This window comes from Girardinichthys multiradiatus, chromosome Y, assembly GCF_021462225.1.
Source record: "Girardinichthys multiradiatus isolate DD_20200921_A chromosome Y, DD_fGirMul_XY1, whole genome shotgun sequence".
Lineage (NCBI taxonomy): Eukaryota > Metazoa > Chordata > Actinopteri > Cyprinodontiformes > Goodeidae > Girardinichthys > Girardinichthys multiradiatus.
Genome location: NC_061818.1, coordinates 13,847,901 through 13,864,804, shown reverse-complemented (window position 1 = coordinate 13,864,804; position 16,904 = coordinate 13,847,901). Strand labels below are relative to the sequence as shown.

Genomic DNA, 16,904 nt, shown 5'->3' with positions numbered 1-16,904 from the left:
GGGGAAAGGCTTTGAAGATCGGCCTCAGAGGAGAGTTGTGCTGGGTTAAACACTCATGCAGCAACGTGTGGGAACACACCTTCCTGGAACCATGATGTAATAACAACAGAGAAAGCCCTAAAGATATTCTGTGTCATAAATAATCATATAATGTAAAACAAGAGCTCATACTCTCGAACTACTGGGCCAGTCCCTGTTAATAATACATGCTTTTCTTTCATATTTACAGTGTTAGTGATAAAGTAAAATTCATTCAGATTCCAGTAATTTCTAGTAACAATTACCATTTTGGCCCAGCAGGGGGCAGTCAAGCTCACTCTGCCAGATCCCGTCCTTTCATTCCAGGAGAGATGTTAAAAAAATTCTGTTTCTGTTTTTATTTTTCGTGACTCTTGCTAAAAGGGTTAAAGAAGGCAGGTCTCTGCGGTTCAGTTCACCGTGTCTAACCACAGCTCTCTATTATACACACTTCATACATACCGGAGCCTGCTATGAATAAAGTCAGTGGTTTACTTGCATAAACTACAGACTTGATATGCAGACGACAGAGGTTTTTCTGTCATGCTTTGGACTCATTTTGTATTTACATATATGCCAACTGTTGCAGAGTTGCTTTCTACATATATTCTGTCATGGTCTCTCGTTGTTTATCAACTACTTGACCAATAAATTGGATTTCTGTCCACAGCCCTTACCTGACCAATTGCTTAAAAATACACCTTCTCCCACTTAATGGTTGCTATGAAATAACCGTGGCTGTGGTTTAGTGGAAAGAGTAAATCCAGAGTTATTTTCTTTTATTAAAAGTACCAAAGCGAATGGGGCTGAACAATGAACACACTTTTCAGATTTGTATCTAGAAAACCTTTTGAAAACTGTTCATCATTTTCCATCAGCTTTACAATTATGCATTTCATTGTGTTTGTCTGTCACATAAAATATTATTATTATAATACTTCTATACTATACATTGAAGGCTGTGGTTGTAATCTGAAAAATTGTTCATTGTTAGCACAACATTGATACTAATGTTTTATCTTCTATTTTACTGATTGTTAAAAAAAAGCAAGATGACAAGTGTAGGTAAGAGAGTGTAGATGGCTGTCAGCAGCCTCTTCACCACTCTGTGCTAGTTGGTGCCTGCATGTCACAAGCTAGTTTTCTGTCATTGTGTTGGTTTACAGTTTGGCATGTTGTGTTTTTTGCAAACACACTACGGCAAGAGATTCTGACAGCTGGAAGCGGAGAGAGGAAAAGACAGAGAGCCGGAGCGACGGCTGGAAAAGAAGACAGATAAAGTGAGTCAACCGAATGAGTTTGACCAAGTTTGGAGGCCCTTTAGAAGCACATAGCAAATTTATTGCGCGAGTGCACACTTTTTTTATATATAATTTGGACCACTTGCTGTGCAACTTTAAACTTTAAGTCTGGGATCTTAAAAAAGTGACAACATGTAATTTGAAACATCAGTTTTTGCCTTACAAAAAAGTTGCACAAAACCAAGGAAAGCAGATATAAACCACAAAAAAGTGAGTCAACTTTCCATAGTTTTCAGTTTGTTACGTTTATTTTAGCATATAAAGTACTTTGGATTTACGCCAGATATTTCTACGGTGCAAGTTTATATACAAAACTGGCAAAACACAGACTTGAAGGAAGTAAGAAGGAAGGAAGGAACAAAGTAATGAATAAATGAACAAACTAATAAATGAAAGAATGAATGAAGGAAAGAATGAAGGAAGAGAATTAGGATACAAGGAAGAAAGGGGGTTTTAACTAAAGGAAGGAAAGGACACAAGGGATGAAAGAATGAATGAAGGTAGGACATGGAGAGAGGATAAATGGAAGTGAGGTAAGATACTGGGAAGGAAGAATAGCAGATGGAAGGGAGGTAGGACAAAAGGATGAGAGGAAAGAGGGAAGGATAGATGGAAAGGAGGTAGGACGTAGGAAAGAAAGGAACAATGGAAGTAAAGACAGGGCACAGGGGCAAAATGAATGAATGAAAAACTGAAAGAATGGAGGAAGTTTATGAGGAAGAAATTAAGGAAGGACACAAAGGAAGAAAAAACAGAAGGAAGTATACAAGGAAGTAAACAAGGATGAAAAGGACACAAAGAAGAAATGATGATAGGAAAGACACAACATTTAGACAGTGGATTAGAGAAAATATCTAGTTGTCTGGGATTACTTATTTATGTAGTCAGCTTTTGAAGGTTGTCTGATTCACTGGAATTTTGTAAGAGCCCAAGTGAAATTCCTAACAGGTTAGATGGGTGCTGGTTGCATGTCCTGGAGGCCTGTTTGTTAGATTTGGCACTAGAAGAGCAGTGGGGAGCTTGGGGTTGAGCTTAAGTAAACAGCCTATCGAAAAAAAAAAAAAAAAGGCTACTGTTCCTTTGAGAAATAAAAGTAGGTAGCTATGCAGCAACAAAAAACATGAACACACACAGTCACAAGCATAGATGCAGTCAGATACACACAAATTCTGACAAAATCCCCCGTTTGACTTTTCATGTAACATTAAATTCCTATAAATAGTTGAGCTTAGCGTGTTTAAAATAACAACTGAATTGGCAGAGCTAAGCACCTCTTCAGTCAAATCCTGGACATTTGTAGTTGATATCAAGACCTCACCTCTGCTGTTAATTTCTGTAATGGCGGGTTTGGGAGATTAAAATAGATGGAGGGAAAATAAATGAAACAAGTCATTTAAAAGTGTTCATGAAGCTCTTGCTTCTACCCAAAGCACCACTTAGCTTGACAGTTCAAAGATCAGAAAGATTAAAAGTAAACAGGAGTGATTTTGGAGCACCAAACGATACCAGATCTTTGCAGTGCCACCACATAAACAAATTTAGTTGGTCCCACCTAGACAATGTTTGACTGATGACAATTTGCTTTAAAAAGGTAGTCAGTATAGGCACTTACAAGTGGTGGAAGCCTGACACAGAGGTGGGTCTGGGAAAAATACTCCTTGTAAACAGGGTATATTTATGCCTGATTTGGTAAACTACCGGGCGTTGCAATAGTTTTCACACCCCTTGAACCTTGTCACATTTTGTCACATTACAACAACAAACTGTATTTTAATGGGATTTTATGTTAAATACCAACATAATGTTTTCAAAATGTTTTTACAAATAACAATCTGAAAAGTGTGGTGTGCATAACTAGCTCAAAATAGCTCAATAGCTAGCTCTGCATGTTTCCAAAGACTGTCTGGACTTGAACTGGGCTGTTCAAAGTAATGAATATGCTTTCATCTAAACCATTGTAGCTCTGGCTGTATGCTTGAGGTCCTTCCAATCCAATCCACTTTATTTATAAAGCACGTTTATTAACAGCAAGTTCGCCAAATGCCGTACAAACTAGAATAAATAAATAAAAGATAGAACAAGACATCCAAAACACATAAAATACAATAGATACAAAAGAAGAGTCAACTCACAACTGGTCAAATGCTTTGAGAAAAGATGTTTTTAAAAAAGACTTAAAAATAGGAAGCGAAGATGCCTGTCTGACTTTTCAAAGGCAGTTTGTTCCAAAGTTTGGGAGCCATAACAGAGAAGGCTCTATTTCCTATAAAAGTTTTGCCTAGTTTCTGGGACAACTAAAAGCAGATGGGCTGATCTAAGCACCCATGAAGGAAGATGAGGCTGGAGTAGATACTTGAGGTGCAGAGGAGCAAGATTTCTCAAGCATTGATAAGCTAAAAATAAACTGTAGAATAAACAATTATACAGAAAGTTAAACCTCAAACCGAGCCTCAAGATTTCTGTGGCATCTAAAATGTTTTCATCCAGAATTAGCCTGTATTTAGTTCCACTCATCATCCCAGCTTCCTTGTTGCTGCTGATGAAAAGCATCCCCACAATATGATTATGCCACCGCTCTCGTTCTTTCACATCATTTTGCAAAAATGAGCACCTTCTACCACATGTTTGCCGTTTCCCATATATTGCTTGTAGCAAACTGCAAACAGGACGTCTTATGACTTTCTTTCAACAATGGCTTTCATCTTTACACTTTCATAATGGCCAGATATGTGGCGTGCATGACTAATATGTGTCCTGTGCAATAAATTCTCCCTCCCAAACTGTGGAATTTTGCAGCTCCTCCAGGGGTACCATAACACTCTTGGTTGATTCTTTGATGAATGCTCTCCTTATGTGGCATATCAGTTTAGGTGGACAATGGTGTCTTGATAGGTGTGCAATTGTGCTGTTGTGCGCCTTCAATTTTCAGATGACGTCTCCACAGCTGTATCTTTAACCTGTCTGCTGTGTTCCTTGGACTTCATTATGCTGTTTGTTAATTATTGCTCTCTAACAAACCTCTGAGGCCCTCATGGATGAATTTATACCAAGACTAAATCACACATAGGCAGACCCAATGTTACACAGGATTTTTTAGGGGTGTTACAGTAAAAGAGACTAAACATAAATACATGCCACACTTCAGATATTTAATGTTAAAAATTGTGAAAGCATGAATCATCTGAAGAATCCCCACCAAAACATTGTGGAGTAGTGTGAGTAGCCCAACTATCCTTGGGGCTATGTTGTCCAGGATTTCGGCTCCTAGAAAGGTCTCTGATAGTAATATGGGTTCAGGGTTAGGGTCAAGCTAAGAGCTGTTCAGTGACGAATGGCAGACCACAACAATAGGCCAACCTCACCCAAAATAATGCAAACTGGAGCTAAGCGCTGGAAGGACAATGCAAAAGATATGTGAGACCAGCAGTGCTTTGCAACATCCATAAATCTGCATCAAGTTTTGTTGTCATCCACATGGCAAAACTCACAACCACAAGTTGACATCTCCATCTGAGAAGGACAGTCCTGAATAATGTCTGTCCATACCCTCCATGTCTGTCCATGCCCTCTGCCCCACCCCTCTCGCATCCCTCAGACGGGGGAGAGCAGTTTGGCCTCATCATGGCCTCTGTCTGAGCCACACACCCCGTGATGTTTTCATTTTATTTGCACAGAAAGTGAAAAGTCAGTGACGGCTGCATCAGGTTAAGAGTTAAGGCTTAAAAATAGAAGAAATGTTATTAATAGAGAACATGTTTCCTTTTTTAGAGGGTTGTTTTCGGATCAGTGTTTGTCAGTCTGCATTGTGTCCACTCAGACCAACTGAGCCACATAGCAACCTGAGGTAGACCTGCTCACCCACTGAGGGAAATGCAAGGCCGCCCAAATAGTGTTTTCCCAGACATTACATGGATAGTTTACACATTTGTGGTAATAGCCTCATAATGAAGTCAAAACTCATTACTTCATTTTTTCCAGGCAGTTTTCCTGTTTTCAAAAGCTCATTATTTCCTTCTACCCGCCTTCCTCCACCTCTTTCCAGAACTTCATGAACAGACATGTATCTCATTATCACATGTTTAAAGTCAACAGGCGTTGATTTTTCTAAATTTCTTTTCACATGTGTTTACCTCTCCCTCCATACCCATCTCCTTCTGATAGCATCAGGTCGCTCCTACTCTTGGGAGGTGCCGTACAGATGAGCACCATTAAACGCAGCAGTCATATACCGCCCTGCCGGCTGACTCTCACCTGTTTACCACATCCCTCTGTTTCTCATTTATCTTCCATCTCGGTCTTTGGACGGTTGACTGAGGGGGGGACTGGTCAGAACATGCCTCCAGGTGCATGAGAAGGAGTGGGAGAAAGCCAAATGACTGGAATATTTTAAAAGGAAATGAAAGGAACACCGTCTCACGACTGTGAAGGAATGCATTTCAAGAATGTTGAAGGGAAAAGAGTACAAATTTACCATTGTGCATTTATTTTTCATGCAATCATTTCTGTTAGTTTGCCTTCATCTAACCCAAAACCTCAGAAATTAGGAGCAAATTCAAAATTAAACTCTTCATTAACCCTGCAAATAGCCTAAAATCTACACAATTACACCTCTCATTGATTTTTATTTCCTTCCACTGTTTTGGCATATGTATGTTTTGGTGAAAAAAGGGACTTAAAATGTGTTGTACCGACAAAACTGCTGCTCAGATGTTCCATTGTTCCATCCTACTGTGTTCAATCCAACAAATTCTACTTTCTGTCTCCATTTGTCTCCCTTTTATTTTGTCATTCTTTTAACCTTCTTGTTTCCCTTTTTATCAGATAGTGAGAGTTTATCTTCTTCCAGGACTGTCCTAGTATTTATCTGTCTGTCTGGATTTTTCAGTTTCCTGGCACAGGCATCCCCTATTCAGTTTGTTTGCTCTTGGCGAGGGTCTGCGTTCAAATAACTGTTCACCGAGTTCTGTGACTGAGGCAGCTGTGATGTGGTATTACATAACTCTAAGATATGCTCCATAGAGATGTTGTCTTAGGCCCCATCATATCACATTCAGCGTGCTGAAGATTTGCAAGTAAAGGTTCTGAGATGGAGACATGCCAGATAATTTTTGGTAAAGCCAGCCCAGCCCGGCTACTTTCATAATATATGAGTTTAACATATTAGATTTATTTAGTAGATTTATTCAGTTTCTTCAACAAATTGTTTAAGGTCATAGTGCAACCTCAGATGTGATAGGGTCTTGGAACATCAATTTTCAACTGCCACAGATTCTTTGACTAGGCCACCATAACATGAGTTTGCTTTGATTTGAATGATTTGATTGTTGTTCTGGCTGCAGATTTACAGCTGTTATCCTGCTGGAAGGTTAACCTCAGGCCGTGTATTAAGCCTCTTCCAGTTTTGCCATGTGTTGAGCTCCATTTGTCTTCACATCAGTTCTGAACAGAATCCCTGTCCCTGCTTACCAAAAAGCATCACCACAGCATGATGCTGTCACCATCATGTTTCACTGCTGGTATGGGGTGTACAGGCTGATGTGTGCTGTTTGTTTTCTGTTACACACTAGCACAGGCCAAAGAAGAACAACCTTTCTCCACATTTTGTTTCCTGTGTCCCCTACATTGCTTTTTTGAAACTTAAAATGGGACATCTTATAGCGTTCTTTTGGTAATCACTTTCTTCTTTTCCATAAAAGTCAAAGTTTGGAAGTGCATGATCAATACATGTCCTCTTGACAGATTCTACCACCTAACCTGTGGATCTCTGCAGCTCCTCTAGAGTTAAAATGGGCATTTTTGTTGCTTCTTTGATAAATGCTCTCCTTACCTGGCCTGTCAGATCAGAATGATGACTTAGTAGGTTTGCAATTATCCATGCTCTTTCCATTTTCAGATGATGGATTAAACAGTGTTTGGCGAGACCCTCAAACCATAGGATGTGTTTTATTACTTAGCCCAGCATCAACCTTCCACACAACTTTCTCCCTGACCTCTTTGCTTTGTTCCTTGATCTTCATGATGCTGAAAAGTTTACTAATGTTATCTAACAAACCTCTGAAGACTCCATTGAAGAACTACATTTATTCTGACATTAAATTGCACACAGGTGGACACACAGGTGGACACTATTTATTAGGTGACTTCTAAAGGCAATTAGTTGTCTTGGGTTTTATTTAGGGATTGTGAGGATCTGTTAAATAAATGTCTGTCAAATAAATGCTACAACTTTAGATCAGTCCAAGTGACACAATTACAAAGTAAAATAGTCATTTAGTATTTTTTTTTTTTTTTTTTTTTTTTTATGAAGCCTTTAAAGTTATACATGGAGATTTAGGTCAAAGTTAACTAGTGTTTGCAGACTGTTTTTAAATTCAGTACATCTAGAAACTGAAGTGCACACGGGTACAATGGAAAAAACATCTTGGGAAGAGTGTTAGTTTTTTTTTAACACTTAATCAGAGTTTTGAATATTGTAAAATCTTTCTACTGTAGGTTTGAATTCCTTTCTGGATTTGTCTAAAGATCCAAAACTATTATATTTAGCATGTTTTGCTGAGTGTATCCAGTTGTCTAAAGTAGGGGTTTTCCAGTCCCTAGAAACATTGTGTGAGCTATCAGCAATAAGTGTAGTTTTTAAAGAAAGTTTTAAAGGGAATTAAATTGATTTTGGTTTTTTAGACTATCAATGATTAGTTGAAAAAGTATTTGTGTGCACATGTCATTGGGGCTACTAATTACAAAAAGACATGCACTGAGGTCTCCTTGGATAGTCTTTCTTTTAGCTTTTGCTGTCTAATAGCAACCATTTCTCTATAAAACATCCCAGGACCAAATCTAACACAACAAACCCCTGCAATCAAACCTAAACCAAATACACATACTTTTGGACTGTGGCTTGAAGCTGGAGTACTTGAAGAAAGCCCACACATGCTTGGGGATAAGACACAAGCTCCACTTAGAAAACCTCAGCTGAGAATTGAACCCACAAACTCTTCCTCTGAGGCAACTAAGCTAACCAGTGGGGCCAAAGTACAGGGCTATTTATTTCATAGTTTAGAGATGTGTGGTCTTAGGCAAACCATATGGTTGATTAGTAAATTATGGGGGGGGTTCTTTTAAAGTTTTAATAAAAGATGAATGTTGGGACTCCAATCCCTCATCATAGGTTTGTAAAGGACAACTTCCATTGTAAGTTCTAATGTTTTTTTTCTTCTTGCTTGTTCTTTCTTTATGTATTTAAGGCACCATGCCACATTTTTAAAACGTTTCTGCTGCCAAAAAAGTGCTCGTTTTTACAGCTTCATCAAATTCAGTCGTAAAAATTAATTGGGTTAACCTGACGTAGAGCTTCTCATGTAAAACAGTATGATGCAGTAATTATACCTCCCCCTTCCCCAAGTTCACTTCATAAAATGGAGCTTGTCTCTCAAAAGTATCCATGTTGTGATGATCAGAATAACTCTGAGGATGGAGGATCCATTCATCCATCCATCCATCCATTCATCCATCCATCGATCCATCGGACATCTCTCAAGACATCCCTTTACCCAGCAACAGTGTTCAGCTCATTCTGTTGGACTCTAAGGTTTCCACAGACCGGAAAGAAAATATATCCCCGTCCATGGTAATCTGGGTCTGCCCCTGGGTTTCCTCCTAGTGAGGTATGCCCAGAAAACCTTGAACTACTTCATCTTCAGTGGTTTTATCAGTCCATCTAATGTGACTAAACACATTAAACACTTTGAAAATTCAGACAACACATAATCATTTCTCTTGTCGATGGCTTTTAGGATAAATATGTCATGGTAGGTTAGCAGTTGGACCCAAGTGCAGGCAACACAGAGGAAGAGGAATAATGGAAAACAATGTTTAATAATTAACAAGAGGACTTACAAATGGGGTCCTGTTCATAACTTTTATGGACAGGATTTCTAGACGCAGCCAAGGGCCGGAGGGGGTCTGGTTTGGGGACCAGTGGATTTCGTCTCTTCTTTTTGCGGATGACGTGGTCCTGCTGGCCCCCTCTAGCCAAGACCTACAGCATGCGCTGTGGCGGTTCGCAGCCGAGTGTGAAGCGGCTGGGATGAGGATCAGCTCCTCCAAGTCCGAGGCCATGGTACTCAACCGGAAAAGGGTGGCTTGTCCTCTTCAGGTTGGAGGGGAGTTCCTGCCTCAAGTGGAGGAGTTTAAGTATCTCGGGGTCTTGTTCACGAGTGAGGGAAGAATGGAGCGGGAGATCGACAGACGGATCGGTGCGGCTGCCACAGTAATGGGGGCGCTGTGCCGGTCCATTGTGGTGAAGAGAGAGCTGAGCCGAAAAACAAAGCTCTCAATTTAGTGGTCGGTCTACGTTCCTACCCTCACCTATGGCCATGAACTTTGGGTCATGACCGAAAGAACGAGATCACGGATACAAGCGGCTGAAATGAGCTTCCTCCGTAGGGTGGCCGGGCACTCCCTTAGAGATAGGGTGAGGAGCTCGGCCATCCGGGAGGAGCTCGGAGTAGAGCCACTGCTCCTCCACATTGAGAGGAGCCAGTTGAGGTGGCTCGGGCATCTATACCGGATGCCTCCTGGACGCCTTCCTCGGGAGGTGTTCCAGGCACGTCCCACCGGGAGGAGGCCCAGGGGACGGCCCAGGACACGCTGGAGGGACTATGTCTCTCGGCTGGCCTGGGAACGCCTTGGGCTCCCCCTGGAGGAGCTGGAGGAGGTGTCTGGAGAGAGGGACGTCTGGGCGTCTCTGCTGAGTCTGCTGCCCCCGCGACCCGGTCCTGGATAAGCGGAAGATGACGAACGAACGAACTTACAAATGGAACAAGGAGCTCAAACGGAGAACAGGGCAGAACGCAGACCAGGTGGCAGAGGAAGGCATGAAGCAAATGGTTGAGTAAAGACAACCAGACAACTTAAATACATGGAGCAAGTGGGAAGAAGGCATGGCAAGCAGGTGAGAGCAATCAGGTGGAAATGAGAAACAGCGGAGACCAATTAAGGCAGAGGACCTGAGGGAGAGAAGAGTAATGGCCAGAATCTGAGCAGAGAGAAAACACAGGAAAAAATCTAACTGAAATATTTCATGTAATAAAACACAAGAAATAAGTAAACAAAGAGAGGAAATGGCAACACTAAGAGAATGAAAACCACATGGAAATGAAAAAACAAAAATGAAAGAAACTTGAACATGTAATACTAGAGGATCATGACAAAATATTATAAAACTCTACATATGGTCATTTTGTTAAGTGATAAATGACTCCAAGAGTGGGGTGCACATATATTGACACATTATAAAACCTGTATGCTCTCCCCTCCTTTAGGTTGACCCAGAATATTCTGAAGGGACTATATATCCCTTCTGGCCTGGAAACACCCTGGGACTCCCCCAGAATGATATTCTCCATGTCTTTACTTTCTTTCTTTATTTTTTGTTGTTTCTTTAACAATGCTGTTCAAAATTTCATTATTGTCTATATCTTTACGTCACACTTATTTCATAGATTACCTTAAAAGTTGGTGGTACATCCATTTATCCATTGTCTTCTGCTTGTCTGAGATTAGGTTGTTTAAGTAAAAGATTGAGGAACCAGACAGAAACCACACAATCCGTTCCTCAGTGGGATTCTTTTGCTCATTCAAGGGTACCCCGAGCTATAGGTCAAGCAGCATTTATGGCCCATCCAGCAATTTCTGACTCTACCATGGGTTCCCCTTCAGGTACCTAAAAATGGTCCAAAGGGAGGCTTTTAGGATTCATCCATAGCCCAAACTACCTTAAATGACTCATTGGAGTCAGTTAAGGTAGCAGTGACTCCACTTTGTGCTCCTCCCACACATCAGACCAGAGGAGGCTCAATCTAGGGGTCATGATCCATGTCTTATGACCATAGATGAAAGTAAAAATTTAGACAGTTAGTTTATTGGCTTACCTCTTTTTTCACCATGACAGACTGGAGAAGCGCCTCTATTACTGCAAATGATGCCCAATCCAACCGTTCATTTCCTGCTCCATCCTTGCACCACTGGAAAAAAAAAAAAAAACACGGTATTTGTAACTTGGTTAAATTCCATGTCACTAGACTCTAGTTAGAAATCCAGGACTTGGCATGCCCAGGCTCCTGCCTTTGCCTGGGACTTCTGGTTGATTTTTCAGCTTGAGTCTTGACCCCATCTGCAGGAGGTCAGCCCACCTCCCAGGCTTTGCTCCAGCAAAGTACCTCTGTCCACCTAATCTGGTTGAGGTTGACTGTTTCTCTGATCTTGCTTCATAAGGTTCTTGAATTGTGGGTAGTAAGACCCCTCCCCTGAGGCTAATTTGCCCTAGGAGACCCTACATGGCCCCTAGGATCATAGGGGAACTCAACCTTCTCCTCCATGTTAACATGGTGACATAGAGCAAGAGGAAACAATTATGATACATAATGGCCACAAAAATATCTGTAACAACTATGATTAAATGTGCATATATATCAGTAGGGAGCTAACAGTAGATGTTTTCTGTACTCTCAGACACATTTGGGTGCAAGCAATCCATATTGTGCCCACATGGTGGATGTTTTTTTCATGTTTTGCTACCATGGTGGCAAACAGGGGTGAATATTATCATGTACATGCTATGAAGCAGGTTAGACGGCCCTCTGTCAACCTCCCTTCTCTCTGTTTATCCCCAACTTGTTTTTCTCAATTTCTCCTGGCCTCTCCATCAACTACAGCCCTGTGCTGTCCTGTTGGGTGCTGGGAGTGGGAGTAAGTGAGACCGTGAGCTAATACTGTGGTCTGATTAAATGCTGGAAAAAAGGTTGATAGTATGAGAGGAGAGGAGAACGAGAAGGCGGCAGAGGGGAGGGAGTCCTTAGGTAAAAAATGAAAGGGTGGAGGGATGTGTGGAGTATAAAGGCATTGCTATAGGGAATTAGGAAATATTTCACAGGAGTAAATACTGAGAGATATTTCCAAAACCTCTCCTTTCATCCACATTGCACAGTAAGTACTTTATTGCTTCTTGTTCACAGCTGAATTTAAATCTTTGATCCGTTTTAACTTTTAGACAGAGAAAGAGGAACATTCCTTTATTATCTGATGTTCACTCTGCAAATGAGATTTTTGCAAATCTTTAAAAAAAATAAAACAACAACAACGTTTTGTGGAATAAGAGCATTGGACGTTGCTTCAGGCTGACTCTTTGCATGAGGTGAACCACATTCTGACAGCAGGTAAGAAGGCTGGAAACCTTTTCTGAGAACCAGACCAGCATAAAACTTTCTAAATACACAAACATTCACACAAGTCTTTATGTCCTTGCCAGTTATTGGAAGCTTATTTTTAGCTCCAGGCCTGCTCTTTCTGTACCCAGTTTGAACCGAAAATGCCTCAGGTGCAGAAGATGTTGTGTGTATAGTTGTGTACAGTCTGCGTGTTTGTGTGAAGACCTGAGTTTGATGTGTGAGTTCATGTATAATGAAAGCTGCTATTGATGGCGAGAGAAGCCAGGCTGCTGAGACAGAATTCCTTCCAAATCACACAAGCAGAGGAACTTTGTCAGCAGTGCTCACACACAAGAACAGCACACGTGTGCCTTGCTGCGCATTCATGTGTTCAGACATCTGGTGTAAGTATTTATGCAGGTGTCAAATGCTTTATATTGACTCATTCAATCTTGTGATTGTCTTTTGCATGTAGATATATGCTTTGTGGGTGTTCATGTGTCTGAGCTAGAACAGTTTATGGTTACACTCTGTTAAGAAAAATGAGTTTGGACCCAGTAAGCTGGCAGCTGCACAGCTCCTCTCAGCCACAGCTATTCTCCAATGTCTCTTTCCATAAAACTGGAGCTTAAACACAATTCTGGGATCAATCTTGGGTTTAGTTCAGTCGTTTTAAATTTTTCCTCTGGCCAAATAAATACCATGCTTGCACTGCCTTTATTCAGACATTCCACACCAATGTGTTTCATAAAGTATGCCATAAACCTGTGGTCCTAAAAATATATACGTACCACTGGTGGTAAAAGGGCTGCCTTTAGTGGCACTGGAACAGTTAGTCATTTTCTACCGCTTCTTCCCCCGGAACAACATAACCTTAATGACGTAAACCAGAAATTGTAAACCAGAACCAAGTGCTGGTTGCAACTCATGCTGCATCCAGTTTACCTTTACAGTTGGAATTTGAATGTGGGAATGAGTTCAAACCCATCTTACCCAGGTTTCAGTATCAAGTTCAAGAACCAGCTGGATCTAGTAATTGATATGCCATGAGTACATCTACTTATCATGTATTTCTTTGTATTCTCTATTTTCAAACACCAGTGAACAATAACAATATGTTAACTAAAGGAGCCTTATAATAACATGTGGAAAAGATTAAATGAGTTATAAATCATCCATCCATTTTCTATTCCTGCTTCTTTTGCACAGGGTCACGAGGGAGCTGGTGCCTATCTTCAGAGGTCTACGGGTGAGAGGCAGGGTATACCTTGGAAAGGCTGCCAGTCCATTGCAGGGCAACACAGAGACATTCATACCCGAGGGCAATTTAGAGAGATCAGTTAACCTAATAGTCATGGGTTTTTTTCTGACTGTTGGAGGAAGGGGGTGTACCCAGAGAGTACCTAAATGGGAGAACATGCAAACTCCATTGAGAAAGAGCCCCGGCTGGGAGTTGGACCCAGGACACTCTTGCTGCTAGACAACAATGCTACCAACTGTGCCACCAGGCAGCACGCTATAAATTGTCAAAATCGCAAATGATCTAAAATTTCCACCTAAAATTCTAACTCAAAGGGACTGTACTGTTAGGTCCTCCAACTTCAACCCTTTAAACTTCTGGATAAAAATAGAGGATAACTGCTTGTTACTAAGTTAAACAAACAGCATGACCCCATGAGAAGGGAACTAGCTCACCTCCAGTCAGACAGTTAAATCAAAAACAATGTGCATACAAGTCAGGTTAGGGAAGAGAATAGCAAAAACATTATGAAAGCAAGACTGTGCAATGTATATATATCAGAAAAAAGCAGGGTCTTGCCGAGCAGCCGCAGTCTCCTTGGTCTTTACATGTGGGTTGAAATAACATCGGAACGTCTTTAGGCTGGTTTCGCATGGGCGTAATCCCCAAACCCATAATACTGGGTCTACCAGCTGTTATCTAGTAGTCCCAACGGACACAATCTTTTGTTGTATTAGTATTATTATTACAACCTGTGATGGACTGGCAACCTGTCCAGGGTGTACCCTGCCTCTCGCTGAATGACCGCTGGAGAGAGGCACAGCTCCCCCGCGATCCTACAAGGACAAGTTGATATAGACAAGGAATTGAACTATTACAACTACTATTTTACCACTACTACTATTCTTAAATGTCTGTCCGGAGGACAGTACCTTTTATAAAAGAATTCAGGAAAACTGACACTCTTATATTTTTAATATTTGTGCTTTAAGGCGTCAGGTGAATATCAGAAACAGTTTTGTTTTTTTCAGCCATATGTCCTAATAAAATGAAACACATGATCTCTCTTCTGTGTTAGCAGTGACGAAGGTCCAACACCCCCAAGATGAGGAGCCTCCTTCAGTTCCTGGCCCTCTGCGCTGTGGTGTCCCTCTGTGTCTGCTATGGTACAAAATATCCCCAACATCCTCACTGTGCAGCCACTCAGCAGTTTTCCTCAGTTTGTGTTCAGCACTCATGATTAACCAACTTCATGTTTTTCCTTTAGATTCTCATGAAAGCAATGAATCTCATGAAGGTGATTAAATGTTAAAAAATCTCAGTACCTGGAAAAACATGCATGCATTTCTAACACAACCTGCATAAAATATCAAACATTTACAAGCTCATTTTACCTTTAACTATCATCACCCATCGGCAGTGGAGGTTCTTATATGAATGGTGCCCAGGGTGAGCCCCACCTTCTGCTGCTCCCAACCAATCGAAAGGTAACAAATTGTGTGGCGGGATAAATGTAGTGCAGTCCTGCACAAAGCACATAAAATAGTCTCCTTACTCTTCACTGACTGCTCATGCATAAATAAAACAGAAATCTTATTTAACTGACAGATTTATACAACTTCAGTTTTTATCTGATGCTTTGTTCTCTTATTTCTAATGCCGCCCTGGGCAGCTGCCCAAATGGCCCGTATCAAGAACCTCCACTGCCCATGAACAAGTTTTTAAGCCATACAGTTTGTATGACTGACTTACATGATTGTAGCCGGATTGCCGTTTAGGGAAGTTTTGTGTTTCCAGATTTATTTGTGCCTCGAAATCGAGCCAACTCCTTCTTCTCGGGCAATAGGCGTACCCCACCCAGAGGGAACCGCTACAACCAGTACGACATGAGGTAAACCACAGGCATGCAAACACACCATATAACTTTATCTTGGACAGATTAGACTATTCAGCATTAAGATAAGACTAAGACTTCTGACAAAAATGCAAATATACAAGGGCAGCGATTTAGGGCAAATGAAAGATTAGAATGATATGTCTCTTCCACCATTTCTAGGAACAGAAAGTCTCCTGCAGAGATCCGTGCAGAGACCTGTGAAGACCACAATCCCTGTCGCTTCTACGCCTATCGCTTTGGCTTCCAGCAGGCCTACCAGAGATTCTTCGGAACCCGAAACCTTCCGCAGCAGTCCTACAGACCGACCGTGACTCGTCGGTTCTAAACTAGAGTGTCAAGGTGATACTCTCTATATCACCTGTTCCTTCACTCCACATCTGTCAAAGTTTTGTATAATTTATGCTCTTGTACCTTTTTCAGTTTTGTCAGTAGAGAAAAACCTGGAAAATACAGGACTCCAGTGTAGCTTGAATCCTATTATCATGATTATGAATATTAACATCTCATTTCACATGTAATCTCATTTTAGTGTCATCTACTATCATCATGCAGTCCCATCCTTTTTGACATGAACAAGACATACCAGAATGAAATGTCTGTTATATAACCCATTATCTATCTAGGCCAGTTATGTTGTTGGTGATTTTTTTGTTTCTTTGAAAGAATAAAAATTAAACTTCTTTCTTCAACCTGAGTTTGATGAAATTTTTAGGTACAGAGCCGAGCCCTGGAATAACCAGCTGCCTGGTGCCAGCAGGGCCCACCCAAGAGCTTTGGAGGAGCTGGTGCCTATTTCCAGCAGTTATTGAATGAGAGGCATGGTACACCCTGGCAGCCCCTAATGCCGAATATAGATCTCAAATCAATAGATTGGAAGGTCTATTTACCAAGGATGAGCCTTTCTGTATATTTGCAGAGAAGATTTTCTGTTGTCAAATTCTTCTAGAATAGCATTCTAAATTTATAGTAAAAATTGACAAATTTACCACTTGTAATCATATAGAGAAATATCATTATAGTTATATTAACAATCCTATTTTCAAGTTATTAGTTTAATAATTTCTTATGCTTGTGTCTGTGCTGTAGTCATAATTCATGTTTACTGTAAGTACAAATAAACCTCAGTAAAGAATTATGCATTTTCTCTGGTTGCCTATAATCACAACCTATCAGTATCAGACCAAAAACAATGATTTTTCTCTTTTCAGTATTAATCTGGAGAAAATTCCATTACATCCACATAT

The 16,904-nt window shown here is 40.8% G+C and overlaps 1 protein-coding gene across 4 annotated transcripts; it reads left to right on the top strand.

Annotated features, from left to right (window-relative positions):
• Positions 1 to 12,182: 12,182 nt before the first annotated feature.
• Positions 12,183 to 16,349, top strand: LOC124864593 (matrix Gla protein-like). Of its 4 annotated transcripts, none has more exons than XM_047359432.1 (5): positions 12,230 to 12,302; positions 14,842 to 14,929; positions 15,031 to 15,060; positions 15,561 to 15,654; positions 15,820 to 16,349. In XM_047359432.1, exons 2-5 carry the CDS (start codon positions 14,869 to 14,871, stop codon positions 15,983 to 15,985), a joined length of 351 nt encoding a protein of 116 aa, XP_047215388.1. In that variant the 5' UTR covers positions 12,230 to 12,302; positions 14,842 to 14,868; the 3' UTR covers positions 15,986 to 16,349. The 4 variants fall into 4 exon arrangements, with proteins under 4 accessions (XP_047215390.1, XP_047215388.1, XP_047215391.1 ...); XM_047359433.1 differs by having other exon boundaries at positions 12,238 to 12,302; positions 14,845 to 14,929; XM_047359434.1 differs by lacking the exon at positions 15,031 to 15,060 and having other exon boundaries at positions 12,183 to 12,302.
• The last annotated feature ends 555 nt before the right edge of the window (positions 16,350 to 16,904 follow it).

What these genes read in the sequence shown, in the direction of transcription:
- LOC124864593 (XM_047359432.1), top strand. Translation starts at nt 14,869, where the DNA reads ATGAGGAGCCTCCTTCAGTTCCTGGCCCTCTGCGCTGTGGTGTCCCTC. An exon ending in GTCCCTCTGTGTCTGCTATG is followed by an intron (nt 14,930 to 15,030) that starts GTACAAAATATC and finishes TTTTTCCTTTAG; the next exon opens with ATTCTCATGAAAGCAATGAA. An exon ending in TACAACCAGTACGACATGAG is followed by an intron (nt 15,655 to 15,819) that starts GTAAACCACAGG and finishes CACCATTTCTAG; the next exon opens with GAACAGAAAGTCTCCTGCAG.